The sequence below is a fragment of the Pseudochaenichthys georgianus genome, chromosome 16 (assembly GCF_902827115.2).
Source record: "Pseudochaenichthys georgianus chromosome 16, fPseGeo1.2, whole genome shotgun sequence".
Lineage (NCBI taxonomy): Eukaryota > Metazoa > Chordata > Actinopteri > Perciformes > Channichthyidae > Pseudochaenichthys > Pseudochaenichthys georgianus.
Window position 1 is genome coordinate 25,064,091 of NC_047518.2, and position 17,342 is coordinate 25,081,432.

The window sequence follows — 17,342 nt, forward strand, 5'->3', positions numbered from 1 at the left end:
GAAATGAATTGGTTTTAAAATCTTGGGATGTCTGGCTAAAAATCAAATGTCAACAATTTAGGAAAATATACTAATTCACAGGCTGTTCCCTAAAGAAAGCCAGGCAATAGTTGTCATACCATATTTAATCACCTCAAAAGGAAATGCTGGCAGTTGTAAGGAATGTTTGAAATGTAGAGACAAAACAGACGCAGTAGTTTTATGACTTACTAAGTTGTCCTTTTTTATATAAAAGGCTAGTTACGAAAGAACAGTAAACCTATCATAACTGTGCATCTTTAAAGACTCTTATCAAACTGTTGAGCAAAATGGCCTGACAGTGATAAAAAGACGGTATTTATGGTAAAACCACAAATCAAAAATACAATCTCTAACTTGTACAGCTCCTGTCTTGAGAATGTAAGCGTGTGTACTTGTTTGTAAGATAAGCACGCACACAAACACATTCAGATGTGAAGTGTGATAAACTTCCATCATGTGTTGTGTAAAAACAACAAATACTGCAAAGTATACATTTTTAAATCGTTGTATTTATAATAATGTTAACTCCTGGAGAGTCTTGTTTTGCACCCATTGGCATTTTAAAAGGATTAATTACACATGTGATTATATTCTAGCCACAGTCCATACAAGGTCACACTGACCAGCTCTTTTTGTTTGGGCATGTTTGAATTCTAAATGTTTCTTGTCTTTATCTGCTGTCCTGATTGCACATAAAACATGTTGAGGATTAGATGAGAAAATGAGAGCAATAGAACAGCCAGTCTCAGTCCGACCAGCCAGCCAACAACCATTAGCCTCTTCTCTGCCGTGTGAAAGTCACCTCATTGATGCGCTTCATTCTGCGTTGCTCCAGGTCTGTTTTGGCACGCAGGAAGTTGGCATGCTCCGTGTCATCCACTGGCTTCTCAAAATAAACATCAACGCCATCTGTGGGCCTGGGTGTTGTCACTAGTTAGGAGAGACAGAAAACAGAGGTTATTACCGTCACACAGACTGCAAAAGCCAGAGAGCAATTATCCTGTTATTAAAAGAACTGCCTCGGTCAAAATGTGACAGGGAAGGCAATTTTACACTCCAATTTAAGGAAGGGGAAACATTCAACAAACCACAATAGAAAACTACATTGGATTTTGTTCTGGAAAGATGAATCAATTGCTTAAGTTATGAATTACTTTAGAATCCCAAACATTTAGGAGATCTCTGATCCCATTCTGCTTGTTGTGTCTGGATTTTGAATAAGCGTGCAATCAACATTATTTTAAATGCGAGTACAACAGCTCCTATCATCAAATTGTATCCAAACCAATGGAATAAGACTTTAGTTAAACTGAAGTAGTTACAGGGCACACATGGATCATTTAATTGTTTCAATTGTTTCCCACACATACAGTGAGTAATATCATGGTTTCCATCCTGAGTTTGTTCTAAGTAGTTTATATGTTTGGTGGTCAGCTGCTTCATTTGCTGCGCACATGAGAAAGAGCCCTGCTGAGGCCTGGAGGTTGCTGAGTGGGTGGAAGTGTGATATGCTTAAGATCCACATGACACACACACACACACACACACACACACACACACACACACACACACACACACACACACACACACACACACACACACAAGTGGTGAGGACAGTGGTCAGTGAAGACTGTTGAGAAATATTCAGTATATATTTAGACAGAGACACTTGTTTGCATTTCTCCAACATGTCCATCTTCATCCATGCACCTCACACATGTATGGGGTGTGTGTATTGGACCCCATACATGTGTGAGGTGCATGGATGAAGATGGACATGTTGGATGGAAACAGATAGTTTCACTTCACTACTATAGTTTACAGCCGAGGAGATGTGCTGAGCATCATAAGGGTTTTTATCAATATTACTATTCTTATCATACTCCTTATCTGTTCAGTTCTTTATTGAAACTCTTACAGGTTATTTTTTGCATCTATATAATAGCGTTTCATATAGATTTTAAATAGAAATAAATTAGGTTTCTTGAGCAGCAAAAGTCATTCCTTCACTATATAAAATAAATAGTATTCCTGGAAACTGTGGAGTACTGTGAGCAAAGCAGCAGAAATAACTATTTTTGAAATGTTTATGCTCGTTGAACACGTGTATTGACAAAGTAATGGCTTTTTATTTCAGCCCAGCACCAGCAATGAGAGCAGAGTAGATGCTACAGTGTGATAATAAATTAAACAAAACGATTAAAGATTATTGATAATAGAACTGGTTACATTTGGAGCATATCAATACTTGGGTTTATAATAATTGAGCTCCGGGGACACCGCTTAACCTGGTTTCCGTACCCATCCCTATTCAAGAGTGATGCTGTCATCAACCGTTCTTAGACCTTTGATGTGTCTGTGTTGTTATCTACAGCTACTAAACACTCTTTGCATGCCAAGCAAACATGAGGGACACTCACAGCTCTCTTCCTTCATCAGAGGTGCAGAGGTGGTGGGCTTCTGGCTTTTCTCGTAGAAGAAAGAGTCCATGTAGTCAGATGTTTGGTAGGGACCTGAGTCAATGGAGTATTCATACTCTTCTGGGCCTTTCACAGCTATTGCCTCTTCGTCCTCCTCCTCTTCCGCCTCTTCCTCATCAACTTCGTCTTCCTCGTCTTCCTCCTCCTCGTCTTCCTCCTCCACCACTTCATCATCATCATCCTCTTCCATATCGGCTTCATCTGCATCAGTGTCAGGAGAGGGGCTGGGAGTGGGGGCTGTCACTTTGGTTCTGTGGAAAGCCAAACAGTCATTACTTTGACAGCCTGGAACGCACATCTCTCAGCCTCCTACATGTCAAGCTGAATGACCTTACACAGAATTGAGTTTTCCATTGGTCTGGGACGTGAATGTCTGAGGAGCAGCGGGGACGTCTCTCTCCTCCATCTCTGCTTTGCCGTTGGAACTCCCTCGGCCTGGGCAGCACACATACTCCACTCCTCGGAAATGATCTCCACATGGCAACAGCATTCCATAGCTGTGGAGCTCCAGATTGTCTGCAGTGCATTCCTGATAGGGTAGAAAGTTGAAATACTTTGTGTTAAAAGTTACAAAAAATAAAGCAAAATATAATGAGATAATTCTGAGTTTCTTCTTTCTGAATATACAATGTTGACAGGAGGTGATGTGAGGGAGTGTTACAGCTTGAACTCAGCCATCATTCTGCTCTTTAAAAAACACCTCAGGTAGGCGTACTGATGATGTGACGTGACGACAAACCACAGAGCAGACGTGTCTAGTCTGGACTGCTGTTTCTGTTTTGGCTACAGAAATGTTTTTTTGGTGGCACTGGGTTGTTCAAGATTCAAGACTTTTATTGTCATTCGTACATAGCTACTTAGGTAAATCTTAGGTAACAGGCTCCTCCAACAGTGCAACACAATAAAACATGTGTATGTGATTACCCTGCTGCTTTAATGTGTCTTGGAAACTTGTATCATCTTTGTAGATATTTGCTTTACATCTCTATTTGCTCTTCTCACCTCCTTAGCGATGTTGTGCCAGTACACGTAGCTCTCGCAGGCATCCATCTGCTCCTGGTGGAGGAAACGGCATCGGTCGGGCACCAGCAGGGCCTCGCTCACATACTCGCCCCCTGCAGAGTGGAGAAAGGGCTAGTTCAGTGTATGATGATTTTAAACAGTGGGACTATTTTAAAGTGAACCTATTGTGCTATATTGGAAAAATGTATTGTAGGGCCATACCTAACAAAACATGTCTGTGAAGTTTTTTGCTTAAAATACCAAACAGATCACCCATTGTAGCCATACTGCTCATACCCCTCTTTTGCAGCCCTGTTAGAGAAACGCGGATTTTGGGTCCTTAGCTTGAAAAAAACAAAAAGAGGAGGCGGAGCTAATGCCTGATCAGAATTCTACCGGAGATAAAGTTAAATTCGGTTGTGATAAAACGCCATCCTGTTCTAAACCATTATTTCTGAAACAGTATGGAGCTCAAATGCTTTTTCTCTTGCAGGTTTATCACAAGGTGAGTTCCTTTTTTTATTTCCTGCTTTTTAAACACGTGCTCGACAGTACAGGTTAGCTCTGAGTGTTAGCGAGGCTTGCTAATGTAAACAAAGACGAGATTACGTCCAAAACACGTCAGGTATTGTTTCTGATAGCAATTTTCTGTGGGTCCGCTGCCGATTTGACGTCAGATCGGCAGCAAATCTGTATCCGCTCGTTGTACACTTGTTTTTAAAAGATTTGGGTATGGAGGAAAAGAGAGAGGGTTTTATTTTCTGACGCTGCGTGAGTACCCCGGGGACACATATTTATGTATAAAAGACATCACAAGGTGCATTTTGCATGATAGGTCCCCTTTAAGTCATAATAATAATAAACGTTATTTATATAGCACCTTTCATGATAGATGCAACCAAAAGTGCTTTACAGATACAAAGTAAAGACGACACATACAGATTAAACATGGAGGAACATAGGAGACAGGTTATAAACAAACAGAACGAGCTTATCACAGAACGATAAAACAATAAAACATGAACAGTGACACAACTAAAATTACCCCAAATAAAAAGCCAAATTAAAAAGATAGGTCTTTAATTTAGTTTTAAGAACTCCAATGGAATTTGCTGTTCTAAGATCCAAGAAGAAGTGTGGTGTTATAAGGAAAGAAATAGCGTATATGAATGAAAAGAAGGCATAAAACAAATAAAAAGGATGGTGTAGAATAGTTAAATGGGGATGGGGTGCATACATTTGTAATGTACAAGCACTTTCAGAAGATAAACTGCAGCTCTGGTATGTTTAAAATGAATATTCAACATTTATTATAAAAATCATGAATGCAGCTGCCCTATTTGATTTAAGCAATGAATCATACAGAAGTGAGGAACACGTTTTGTAATCTATTTGCATTTTAGACATGTTCCATATATGGCACTATTACTACATACTGGCCGTTAGGGCTTACGGTACACATAAAGGAAAGTGTTTACCTATGTTAAGGAGTAGTGAACTAAATGTAGTTAAACTAGTTGTAAAGTAAATTGAAGTAGCTTGCTGGTAGTTTCACTATGTTCATATTAAAACTTGATTGAAGTTCTCAAACTATGTTTTTTGCAGTACATTTTGACTTGAGAGAGTTCTACAGCGCTGTGTTTATAATAATCAAGAAGGTTTCTGGATCCAGGGTGACTCACTACTCACTCATTCACTCGTCCATTGTTAACCTATCTTCCCTCCTAGTGGCTTATAGCGGCCATGGCCCCTCTGCAATACTGTGGACTTGTTTCACTGTCTTTCTATTGTTCTAATAGTACTGAGGCAAAAATATATCGCTGTTGCATTGATTGAGATGCAAATGAATATTCATTTTTGTAAAACCATATAAAACCATATGTGGAATTGTTTTGGCCTTTGTTGTAGAGCAGTCAGAGTATGTCGTACCCCTGTCCACATTTTTGTTTCCATTGTCCATAGTACACAGTCAATCCATCAAAAGTATAAAAGGGAAGTATAGACGTACAGTATGAATTCCTAGCAGTGACATTATATAACGACAGTGTGGTGTGTTGATCTTACCTAGACAGCGGTAGGGCAGCACTATGAAGGGGTGTGGCTGGCAGTGGCCCCAACCTTTCTTACACCAGGCGGGGATGGTGACAGGTCTTTTTGACTCCTCTATATGGGAGATCGGAAGTGCTGGGTACATCTGGACGTACGGGTACATGCAGAGACCACCAGAGACAGAAACAGATAGATGGATGGACAGAACAGAGGGTTTGAAGACAGGAGGGACAGGGAGAATCAGTTAGAAGAGGGGTTGGGGGTTTGGGTGGGAGGGGGGAGAGCACAGTCAGTGGGGAGAACACTAACAAGGGAGAGAGTCATGCAACATTTTCTCTAGATACTTATAGAAAGGCTGTTTAAATCCTTTATTTCCAGCCATCTTAGACATGGCAAACTGAAATTAGTATTTCAATAAACATTCTTCTTCTTTTATTTCCAATTTCACATGTGACTACTTTCACTTAAAATCAAGGCCAATAATTTAAAACTCATTATGAGCTTTAATAGTGAGAGAAATGATCTGGCACAGAGTCTGAATGCACACTTAAATGCTTTCATCACAAATGTTAAGGAAAACATGGATGCTTTGTGTAAAAGCTATCACAGCTGCATAATGTGTCTGCTAATCGCATTACACTCCATTCAGACCCGTAGCAGCAGTGTCTATTTTGACCTCCAGATGGCGCTTGGTTGCCTTTACCGTTCTACTTCAAATACATATTTTTGAGGGAGGAGTGTGTGGAGAGTAGGTGTAACATTGACTACCTTACAGCACATGTTTAAGAGTACACATATTGGATAACAAGAGGAGGGAAAGTGGATGGCGTTAAAAATGAAATATTGAAATATTCCAACAAGCCACCATCACTTCACTATATATGGTTAAATATATAGATTAATAGGACAGGTGTTAGAAAAACCAAATTATATATTAGCAATTGGGATTTAATGCTTCATTCTTTCAACACTTTAGCATCAAATGGACAGTTCACCTAAATATCTAAAACACATATTTATTCTCTTGTCTGTTGTGCTATTTATAAATCTCTATATATATTTTTTAGTGCGAGTTGACACATGTTGGAGATATCGGCCATAGACAAGTCTGTTTTGTATTCAATATAATGGAACCAAATGGCTTGTGGTGCTTAAAAAGCATAACAGAGAGGTTTCTTTTCAGAAATCAATCACAAGCTAGATCCTCTCTTCAACGAATAGATGCACATTTTTTTCTATAGCGTTATAAGATAGAAAGAAAAAGGTTACTACTGTACATTATAGTCATGGTTCCTGGAAATAGACATTGCCGTTAAGTTTTTCAAATATATTCAATGTCACTTTTTGCGCCACAGAGTAAGTGCCATTTAGTTGCATTTTACTGAGAGGAGGAATACATCTCCACGGATCTCCAAAACTTGGTAAATTGCACCTGAACAATCTATATTGTTTGAGAAAAGTCATTTGGATTTGATTTTCTGGGTGAACTGTTTCTTTAAGAGTGATTCATTTTAAAGTCTGTTTTTAGATGTTGTACAGGTTTAAATGATTTATTTGCAAGGTGGAGGACCTTACCTCCTGACAGTAGGACAGGATCTCTCCGGGCTCTTTGAAGCAGCCCTGCCGGCCCTGAGGGTCCGGCTCCCATTGGCCAGTCTGTAGGTTAATGTGCAGGAGCTGACGGCCGCAAAACATGGCAATCTGTGGCTCAGCGCCTTCTGGGTCTGGCCCGTTCACCTCGGTCATGGCCAGGGCCTAGAGAGCATAGGAAGGAGGGAAGAGAGAGACAAGGGAGTAAAGTTAGAGTCAATATAAACACAGTGGCTGATAATACTGTGTTTGAAGCTGATCCAGGGCGGGTAGACCACAGATAATTCCTAAATGCACTCCAGCACTTTCCAACATTAGACCAAAAGTGTAAGCAAGGGTGCAAGACTGAGTGAGGGAAGATCGAAACAGAGTGGCGAGAATGTAGAGGAAGCTAATGCACAGGAGAATTGAGTGCACACTGCAAAAGCTTTAATAGAATATCGGAGAACCTGAAATTCAGATAAAAGATCTGTAAAAGACAGTGAAGTGAATGAGAAGAAGAGCCAATAAAAAGCCTGAGTTATTGTCTGGTGGCCTATTTTCCCTGTTGGCTGACAGCAGTGACAGCTGAGGAAAGGAGGAATGATTAAAAGGAAGGTGTATAGCATAAATATACGTGAGTATGTAAAAGATTGTCTGCCACCCCTCCTCCAGCGGCCTTCTATGTTGTTATTGATCGTGGGATATGTTGCCTCTGCCTGGGGGAGGGCCCAGGGGACCCCACATAGAGGAAGAAATAGCAGCTAGGGCTGGGAGTCAGGTGTTAATACAAGCTCATTGACCGATGGGCCACTTCACTACATTAACACACAGCACAGAGACAGAGAGAGCCCAGGGAGGAATAAAGGGGGGGTGGGGTTAGGTACTGTAAGAGTAGGACAAAGCTCTATAAACAGCACAAACAAAGACCTGCCTTAACAAACAAAGCAGGATTTCAAAAAATGTCACAGCAGCAGGCCCTCAAGAATCATGATAAATGTGGAAAAGTGAATCATGTTCCACTAGATGTCTGAGTCATCTTTGGGGCAGATTTGACCTTTTACAAACAGGTCTGCAAGTAAGTCAAATATGTGGTTTTGACAGTGCATCATTTGACAGCTCGTATCCTTTCATCTGCACTAACAGACAGATGGACCCACCGACGACAGACAAGACGAGCGACGCTGAACCAATTAGAAGGAAGTTGCCCAAAGGGAAAAAACAGAGGAGATAAAATATGGGAGAGTGGCGCCTGATCAAAGGAAAGCCCTACTTTGGCCGACTGGAGCTTAAGTTTTTGAAGTCCTAATTAAAATTCAAACAGAATAAAATAAATATATAAATCCCTTTGAGTAAATGTACAATAAATATAAAAGGCCCTGAGCAGCCTGTGCATTATAATTACACTAAGAGCAGTTTGTCTTTCTGCATGTCCTAGCAGATTTCTTACAAATTACGGATCTACTTTTCATTACTGCTGACCATTTCCAAAAGCATAGCGGAGTTTTTTACATTCATGATTGCATTTCCGCATGATTGCGTTTTAGGCTTTTCATTCATTTTAATAGTTTAGATATAAATAAGCACAGGATTACAAAGTTGCTTAAGACGTGTAATCACAGCCAACATGCTACAGGGTAGATTCAAAGTTTATCTGCTTTAAATATAGCAAATTATCCAATGCAACAACATTAACTTCTTCCTTTTCTTCCTGTGAATATTGCCCATCGTTTGTCCTCTGGGGTTTTGGACAATATTGCTCTTAAAACAATGCTGTTTTGCAGCCAATCTAAATATGGGGCTGTCAGTACTTGCTGACAACTCCAGTGTGATGGATTACCCATCAAGGAAGTTGCTGCTTGTTAGTTAGCTGTAGTTAATCATCAACCAACAGTTAAATAAATGGAAACAATGGCTACTACATAAAGTATGGAATAAACATGTTGCAAACAAATTGCTTAACGGTGCTTTGGAAAAGTGTTGATTCATGATTTGTAGTGTGTTGTCAGCTATTAATGTAAATGTAAACTGTTGGTAGTTTCACAGCATGACATTTTATATTTTCCTTTCAAACTAAATGACAGTATTAGTAATTGACAGTGCTAAAATTGATCTTTTTTTAATGGTTAATTAACTTAACCAATAGTTGATGATTTGATACAATATAACACTGCTGAAGCTGCTGTAACAGTCTGTAGCTGCTGAGCTAGTGTCTAATAGATATATCTCTCAGGGAAGGTCAGTGCCACAAAGAGAAAAATACTTCCGGATATTTGAGAAGATAACCTGGCAGCTCCCCCTGGTCCAGCTCTCTCATTCTGCCTGCTCTCCACTATACTGCACTTGCAGAAAATCAATGCTGAGCGACTGCAACTATATCGCCACGTTCCCCCGAATCAATAGCAGTCCATCAGGAGCCTAAGGCCCTGACCTCCAGCACACCCAGCCTCCAGACAGATCTGGGAGCAGATTAGATCTCCCTCTTGTGATAACCCCTGATAAGAAATACTGTTTTAAGATGTACGCTTCTTTTCGTCTTGCAAAATTCAACTTTAGACCACTATGCATCCAAAAAACATTACTCAGGGGCCGACGTCATAGAGCCGCTCTGTTCTGCTGTGTGAATGCCTCGCAGGGCTTTTGAAGGTGTTTCATTGTACTGTGTCATTATATTCTCACAGCAGTAACAGAAGCTGGCCTCAGCATGAGTCAGCCTTTTTAGTTCAGATTGAGTTTAGATCATTTAGATAATACTTTTAAAGAAGTATAAGTAGCTGGACAGAAATGTATTTTAGAGTATTGACATTTGCTTTACGTATATGTCCGACTGTGGATCTCTATTTTGGAAAAATAACACTGACTTGTATAATCAGTTGATGTTAAACTAAGGATTTATGGGAACATCTGGCAAGACTGTGCTTGAACACGGGCATGACTCAAGATGCCAGATTGTATTCCAGTTAAACTAGTTGACTGTTCTTCTCGATCATGTTTAGTCACATGGAACCTTATTGAATTACACAAAAAAATATATATCTTACACAATAAAGGCAAACTTTTGATGCTATAACACAACTCATTAATTATTTCATTTATTTTTCAGCCCATGATAACATGTGATTGATATTTTTGTCTAAACAACTCAATATCCGACCTGAATCCCAGCCAGGACAGAACGCACATTATTTATGTACCAGAGGCCTGTTGTCTGTACAACAAGACAGTGGAGAGGATCTGCCAAGTTGCTAATCTTGTTAAAATGGCAAATTGGTCAGTCAGCCAAGAGCAGAGTCAAACTGATAACAACGGTCAATTTGAGAAGAAGGTCCAGAGAGGTTGTGGAGGGGGGCAGGGAATTCAATTTGTAGCTAGGTATGCTATTGCTTACAATACTAATACATCAAAATGTCATGCAGACCAAACACATACAAAACAAATGGTCTCCTGTTTACAACGTATTCAAATATGTGCTTTTCTCAGAATTCTGTGAGGTCTTCAGCAGACACATTGCATTAGATACAGATTACATTTACAGACAATAGTCCTCTGTGGTGAAGGATTATGCATCCATTAACTGCTAAAAATAGCCTTTGCTTCAGTGAATGAATCACATTCTCCTGCCTTGATTAAGCTGTTTGGTCCATGTTTTATGCTTACAATTTATAGCTGTAATTCCCTTTGGACTGACTAATGCTGACACAGATTTGAGTGTCTTGGTGGTGTGCAATTTTCATTTTCATACCAATTCAACTACAGTGTGTAAAGACAGCGGTGGCGTGAGCAGGTTCGGTCTCTCTGAACATTCAGTCTCCATTCAGAGGCACACTGATCCAGTTGGCTTCACTATCTGTCAACAATTATGCTTCTCCTCCAGTCCATGTCTCAGTGAGAAAATACTGTAAGTGTACTGAAGCATCTACAGATCAAGCATGAAGTAGGTGGGTGTGGGCGTGCAGAGGTTGGTAAGGCAGCGCTGTTCAACCATCCTGAGTCTCACATATCATGTACTCGTGCTGATGAGGCTGAACAGGCAGACAGCCCAGAAGCCCGACAGCTCCCACTGCAGAGAACACTGCATCATTAATAACGACCCGGTGATATAAAGCATCGATTGGCTTTCTGCCTTTTTCACCAGGTTCTTCGCCTCCGTTAGCTCTCGAAAAATTCTATTTTACTCTCAACTGCTTCTCCATACCCGCTGCGTACCGACTGTGCTGCTTCACTTTGTTATCTTGTACCTCCACAATTGCCGTAGCGGAAAGCGCCAAAAGGAAACTAAGGGATGTCCAGAAATTGTGGAAATAAGAAGGATATAATAATGGTTGATAATATGTTTACTATATCACTATAGTAAATAAGAGAGACGACAGACTTGATCATCATAAATACTCCTGTCAGCTGGGTTGGGTTTGGGCCAGGGCAGAACATTTACATGTTCCTCCAGCATCTTCCATCCTGTTCTAATTACATGTTCAGCACCGGTTCCATCCTTATGTTGCAGGATGACTTCATCCTCTGTAATGATGCAATCTCCTGGCCCTTGTAGGCAAGCCAGAGTGGTAGAGGCGGAGGGGAGGAGCCCACCAATCATTTGTCACCTTTATAAGCTGCTGCCAGACTGTGCATTGGAGAACCACGCCATAAATGCATCAAAGGCTTCAATTTGATGCAGAGTCCTTAAGTGCTTGGAGCAGCATGTCTATAGTCACATAGGGGCCTTTGCTATCACTTAAAAGGATATTTTATTCCCTTGCATACCATTGTGATTGATAGTGTTTTGGTTCCCTTTTATCTATTTATGTTTTTGAGTTTCATCAATCGATAATTCATTTTTCTATACTTCCTTTGTTATATTATATGCTGTAAATCACCTGAGGTACGTGCACATGTATTCTGTTTAATCTTTCTTTCTATCTTTGGGAAACACTTGAACACTTTTTTGCTTATTCTTGACTCTCTGGATAGAGATATATGGGAGCTTGCTTGACACCTGATAATTAAGCGACATCAAACCCATGAGGAGCTAATCCCTATTTAGCAACAGGGACCTGGGATATCCCATCTGACCAAAAGACTACATGTAGTGACAATGCAAGCAAACAACCAGACATCACAAAACGACACAGAAATCCAGGATCTAAGCAGCAAGACTTCACAAACTTCAAATAATTATATTCTATTCTAAATAAGAACAAACACGTTACTGTACTATCACATCATGAGCTTTGCCACTTCTAAAGCCTAGGTTAACTGGGGTTGCTCGTGATTAGTATTATGGACTGGCACTGGCTGCTTTCCATCACTCGTGTGGAGAACACACCCACGTACAAATTGGCCTCATCGATGCATAACCCATGCGTGGATGACACACGCACACACACGAATGGAGCTTCCTGAGCACGTCTTTGTGCTTCTCTGCAGCACAGATGGCTAAATAGTGGGTGTCTTCCTGCTCTCTGGGCCCCTCCTTCACTCTTTTTCTATATTCCCTCCCTGCGCCTCCTCCCAAGGCCGAGCTGGATCCACCCTAGCTTCCCTATCCTTGATATCCCTCGTCTCCCCCTCCCTCCCTAACAGCTTTCACACAATGCCTGACACTCTGCTGTATGGCCTCTCTCTCTAGGCCAGTGCTAAATGGCTAGAGAGATTTGGGAGCATTCATCATTGTAATCATGTTGGTTAAATTATTCATAGGCTCCATCAAGCCTCTTCCTGGTGTGGCATGTAGTTATTAGAGTAGCAACATTAGTCTGCCAGAATCTCATGGTGCAGTGGGGACAAAGGAGGATAGAGCAGGTTAGCTCAGCACATTGACACTCATTATTATACATCACTGGCTAATGGCTAATTGAAGTCATTACTTTTCTATTCAGAGGAGACCGATGGGCAGAGTGGAAAATATTGCATTGTTCTATAGCTTTCTGTAAACCACAAGCTCGCTGTGAAGTTACTTACTGAATCCTAACTTCAATACTTGATCGCCAACAAAGCTGAAAGTAACAATTATTTCCACAATCGATTAATTTCTAATTCAATTGTCCATTTCATATCAATACACTTTTTCCAAAAGTACAAGGTGATGTCTTTAAGTGTCTTGTATTGTCAGCCCAAATAGATGTGTTTGACTGATATTATTTGTCCATCAAAAAATGAATAGGTGGACAAATTATTGCATTTCACTACCGAGGGTTTTGGTTGCAGAGATGTGCTTCTCTAAGTCAGCCTCATCAGTCCAGATTACAGCGGTCCGCCTCCAGCTGGGCACCCTGGGAGCAGATGGCCCCATAGTCACCCGGGTTCACCTAGGTCTGAAACAGCAGCCAACACCAGCTCCCAATATTTGATTTCATTTCAAGTTTAGCTTAAAATACACAACATGTCAGATGGCATCACTGCAGGAGCCTTCATGGATCTAGAGGCTGTCAGTGTCAACCGTGTCATGATTGTGGTTATTTAGGATCATGTTTATACAGTGAACCCTGCATCTTTCCACCTAGCACTGAACAGGCTGCTGCGGCTGGGGATTAAGAAAGGAACTGAATTCTGTAAAGGTCGCTATATCCTAGTGAGATACCGATTTCCCTGATGTACGATATCAGTGTGAGACTCAACAGAAGCCAAATACCCTCACGGACAGAGTTCACCTTTCCCAGCTGGGAGCCATGACTCATGATAAGTATCGTGTTCACACACATCCTGCTTCTCTCTTCCCTTTTCTTTCTTTACAGTACAATCCATGATACACGCACCTGTATTTTACTCCCATTGTGAAGGCAATTATTGTTACAGAAATATTTCCTGTTAGCATTTGTTTTTAAACATCCTGCCTTTCAGTAGTATCCGTTGTAAAACAGAAATGTCCAATGGATTCAGAATAAGAGAGCAGAAAACTCCCACATGGCAACATTGTTGGCATGCGTGGTGTTCCCAGTTTTATGGAAAGGCTGTATTTAGGATTGTGATACTTGTGTTGCATAAAAGAGGCTGAATTTATAAAGATGGCTTACGCTTTGTTCCACCCACATTTCAACATGCCTCTTCTTCTGACGCCCCACTACATGTTTTTCTCCAGAAAGGACACAAACACAAAGCATAGAACATAGTTTGTCATGTTCACAACGCTCTCTATGCCACTGCCTCCTGGAGATATGTGGGAGACAAACGTAATAATGTCTCATAAAAACAAATCCACCAGAAAAAACCAGTCGGTCCAGATTCCAGAGAGCTTTGTCAACACAGCAAAACTGATATTTTCTTCGTCTTCGGGTAACATTGTTGATTTCTGCTGTTACATAACACAGCCAAACCTCCTTCACAGTTAAGCAACGCATCATGGGAGTGCCAACAAAGCCAAACACAGTGAGCCTGCAGATATGATTTCAAGCTGAAGAGCTACCTCAGGGGATTGAAGGAATCAAAGGCTTAGCGGAGATTTGAGCACTGCAGGTTCGTCTGAAACATCCTAATGTCAACACAATTGCCACTAAATCAGGGATTTTCTGCAGGCAGCCTGAGATTGACACAATGCAAACAAGCTCTCCAAATCTGTATTTAAGCGGTAAATACGTTCAAAAGGCTCGAATCGGGGACTGAAAGGTTAAGATCAGCCAGTGCATGTTGTGTATTATTGAATACTAATTTAATTATTTCACACAGGCTGTTTTTTTACCTTTCCTCCCACATAGTATAAAACCTCTCTTGTGATAAGCAAAACAGCATATTTGAATTATTTAAAAGAATGCATAAAATATCAAAAGCTTAAACCACAACAGGAGAAGAGGTCGGATAGTGCTTGTTTTCAATGTTATGAAAAACTGTCCCCCATTCATGACAGACTGGCTTTGAGTTTGAATCTCTTGGTAATCCACTCAAATCCAGAATTAAGCAGGTTAATGGAGATTAGGAAGTAACACGATTTCCAATTTCAGTCTGATATACAGATGATAAATGTATTCATAGAGTATGGTTTTAGAAAAGTGTGTCTTTTTCTTGCAGGTATATACGCGACTGGAGGTCTTTAAGCGATAACACAATGCCCTTGAGCATGTTTTAAGTAGATTAAGGGAATCAGGAAGCCTAAACGAGGGCATGTTTAGGTTGAAAGACTGTAATAATTGATCCACTTAAAGACAGACTGTCTTTCTGTGGTCTCCCTGACAAACAGCAGGCAGCCAGCATCAGTTAGATCTGAAGCATTGTCTTGTTTTCTTCTTATCTCACACTCAAGCCCCTCACGCTGCCTTTGACTTTTGTATTTGCAGCCAATCTGTACTGCAGTCTATTTTCCTGGGTATTCTTCTTAAGATCCGCTCGTCATCTCTACCCCAGTTCAACGTGTACTTACCTGTCACTTCTTGTGCTTCTCGAGAACTGCACATAGTTCGTGAATGTACTCTCTGCAGATCTGTTGCAGCTTGTTAAAACATGTAAAGGAATCTGCCAATACAGTGAAGTTTAATGATCAGTAATAACGGTTTGGAGATCATCTGGCAGGAAGGCAAATTAAACACAATGCATTACTTTGGATTTTCAATCTCTAAGGTAATTTTTTTTGTATTGTCTTTCAAGTTCATATTCTTTTGGCCATGGAAACATTTCATCCATATGACTATGGACCTCTACAAATTACTTTTGTAGAATTTTTTTTTTATTGTTACTTGTGGTGAATAATTTACATACAAAGGGCATTTGTGTGGGTGAAGTATTCCTCTAATAGCACACATATCTAAAGTAGGAACTCTTAATATGTACAGTTTCTGCTTTGGGGGTGTTCTATACCTTTTTATTGAGTCTTTTAAATATAAGTTTGTACAATAATGAAAATGGTGCAGAACTGAATGTACATAAATAAAACAAACAGAATATGGAGTAATGTACTATTATGGGAAGGGGTGGGGAGGAGGCGGAAATGAAGACGGAGGTTAAAACATTCATATATTTCTTTCTTTCTGTCTCTGATTTATGCATGAATATACAATTCTGATCACATCATGCCAGCTCCTCTGGGAGCGTGTCTAGCAGATGCATCATATGGAAATCAGGCTCTGAGGTTATATATACACATGTGTGAGCCTCACAAAGAGAATGGGAGATAGATGGAGAGGGCTGTGTGGTTGTGTGTATTTATTTGTATTATTGTATGTATTTTTTGAGGTGGGAATGTGACCAGAAAGCTAATAGAAATAATTGATCTTTGAATTGTGGTGGAGAGCCAAGATCCATATGCAATACATAATACATGCATTTAATATGTAACATTTAACCTCACAGGTTACATGTTCACAGCTTTAATTCAGAGGCACCATCACTGATAAAAAGAGCCCAGCATGGCTAGCTTTAGCCCAACAAACTGCAAAAGACATATTGAAGGGACAACCTCTTCCTCTTAGCCGTATGTTGCCCTGCGCAGCATCTTTGGCTACTGTTCATGGTAATGAGGTGCTCTGTTACTGAACAGCAGGATGAAAGCATTTTACCCTGGGGCCTGCTGGGACCAGCTTGTACAAAGCAAAGGGAAGGAAAGAAAAATCAAGGTTATGCTCACAAACTTGATGACACAGTTAGCGGCGCGGCTGACGTCACTCTCCCACGTTTAACATCAGCCTCCGCTCACATGGCGAGCTAGCTGTTTCACATGTTCCCATCCAACCCTGGAAACACACTTTTTTGTAGCCATCTCCTCTACTCTCAGCATCACTTGGCCACTCTGGATGGTTTCCATGGTAACACCACCCACAGGAGCCGGCTACCTTCCCTGTTACCGTAGCAACTAGTTCCCTACAGAATTTCAAGCATGTCACTCAGTCTCTCTCACTCCCGTTCGTCTGTCTGTCTGTCTGTCTGTCTGTCTGTCTGTCTGTCTGTCTGTCTGTCTCTCTCTCTTCTGTCTCTCTCTCTCTTCTGTCTCTCTCTCTCTCTCCTCTCCTCTCTCTCTCTCTCTCCTCTCTCTCTCTCTCTGTCTCCTCTCTCTCTCTGTCTCTGTCTCTGTAACGAAACATGTTTATTTGGACTTTCTTTCCTGGGCAGGACTCTAAACTCTTGCTTAGTGGTTTGTTAGCTTTCCCTTATCGCTGTCTGTTGGTTGTTTACATTCCACTTAAATTACTTGCAATACTGGCAACTGCTGAGCTGTGCTCATTGAGATAAGAGCAGACTAAAACTTCAATGTTTCCACTATAGTGTTGGGAATAATGTCTAATAATATAATTAATTGAATCATTG

General features: G+C 40.6%; 1 protein-coding gene across 3 annotated transcripts in view; it reads right to left on the minus strand.

Moving 5' to 3' along the window:
* Positions 1-17,342, minus strand: part of aplp1 (amyloid beta (A4) precursor-like protein 1) — a 32,084-nt gene that overhangs the window by 6,103 nt on the left and 8,639 nt on the right. For all 3 annotated transcript variants that reach the window (XM_034102167.2, XM_034102166.2, XM_034102165.2), the window contains exons 2-7: positions 7,128-7,307; positions 5,568-5,697; positions 3,504-3,616; positions 2,837-3,030; positions 2,442-2,752; positions 824-951 (exon numbers count right to left, since the gene is read on the minus strand). In XM_034102167.2, coding sequence (XP_033958058.1) covers positions 824-951; positions 2,442-2,752; positions 2,837-3,030; positions 3,504-3,616; positions 5,568-5,697; positions 7,128-7,307 — 1,056 coding nt within the window. The remainder of the gene's footprint in view (positions 1-823; positions 952-2,441; positions 2,753-2,836; positions 3,031-3,503; positions 3,617-5,567; positions 5,698-7,127; positions 7,308-17,342) is intronic.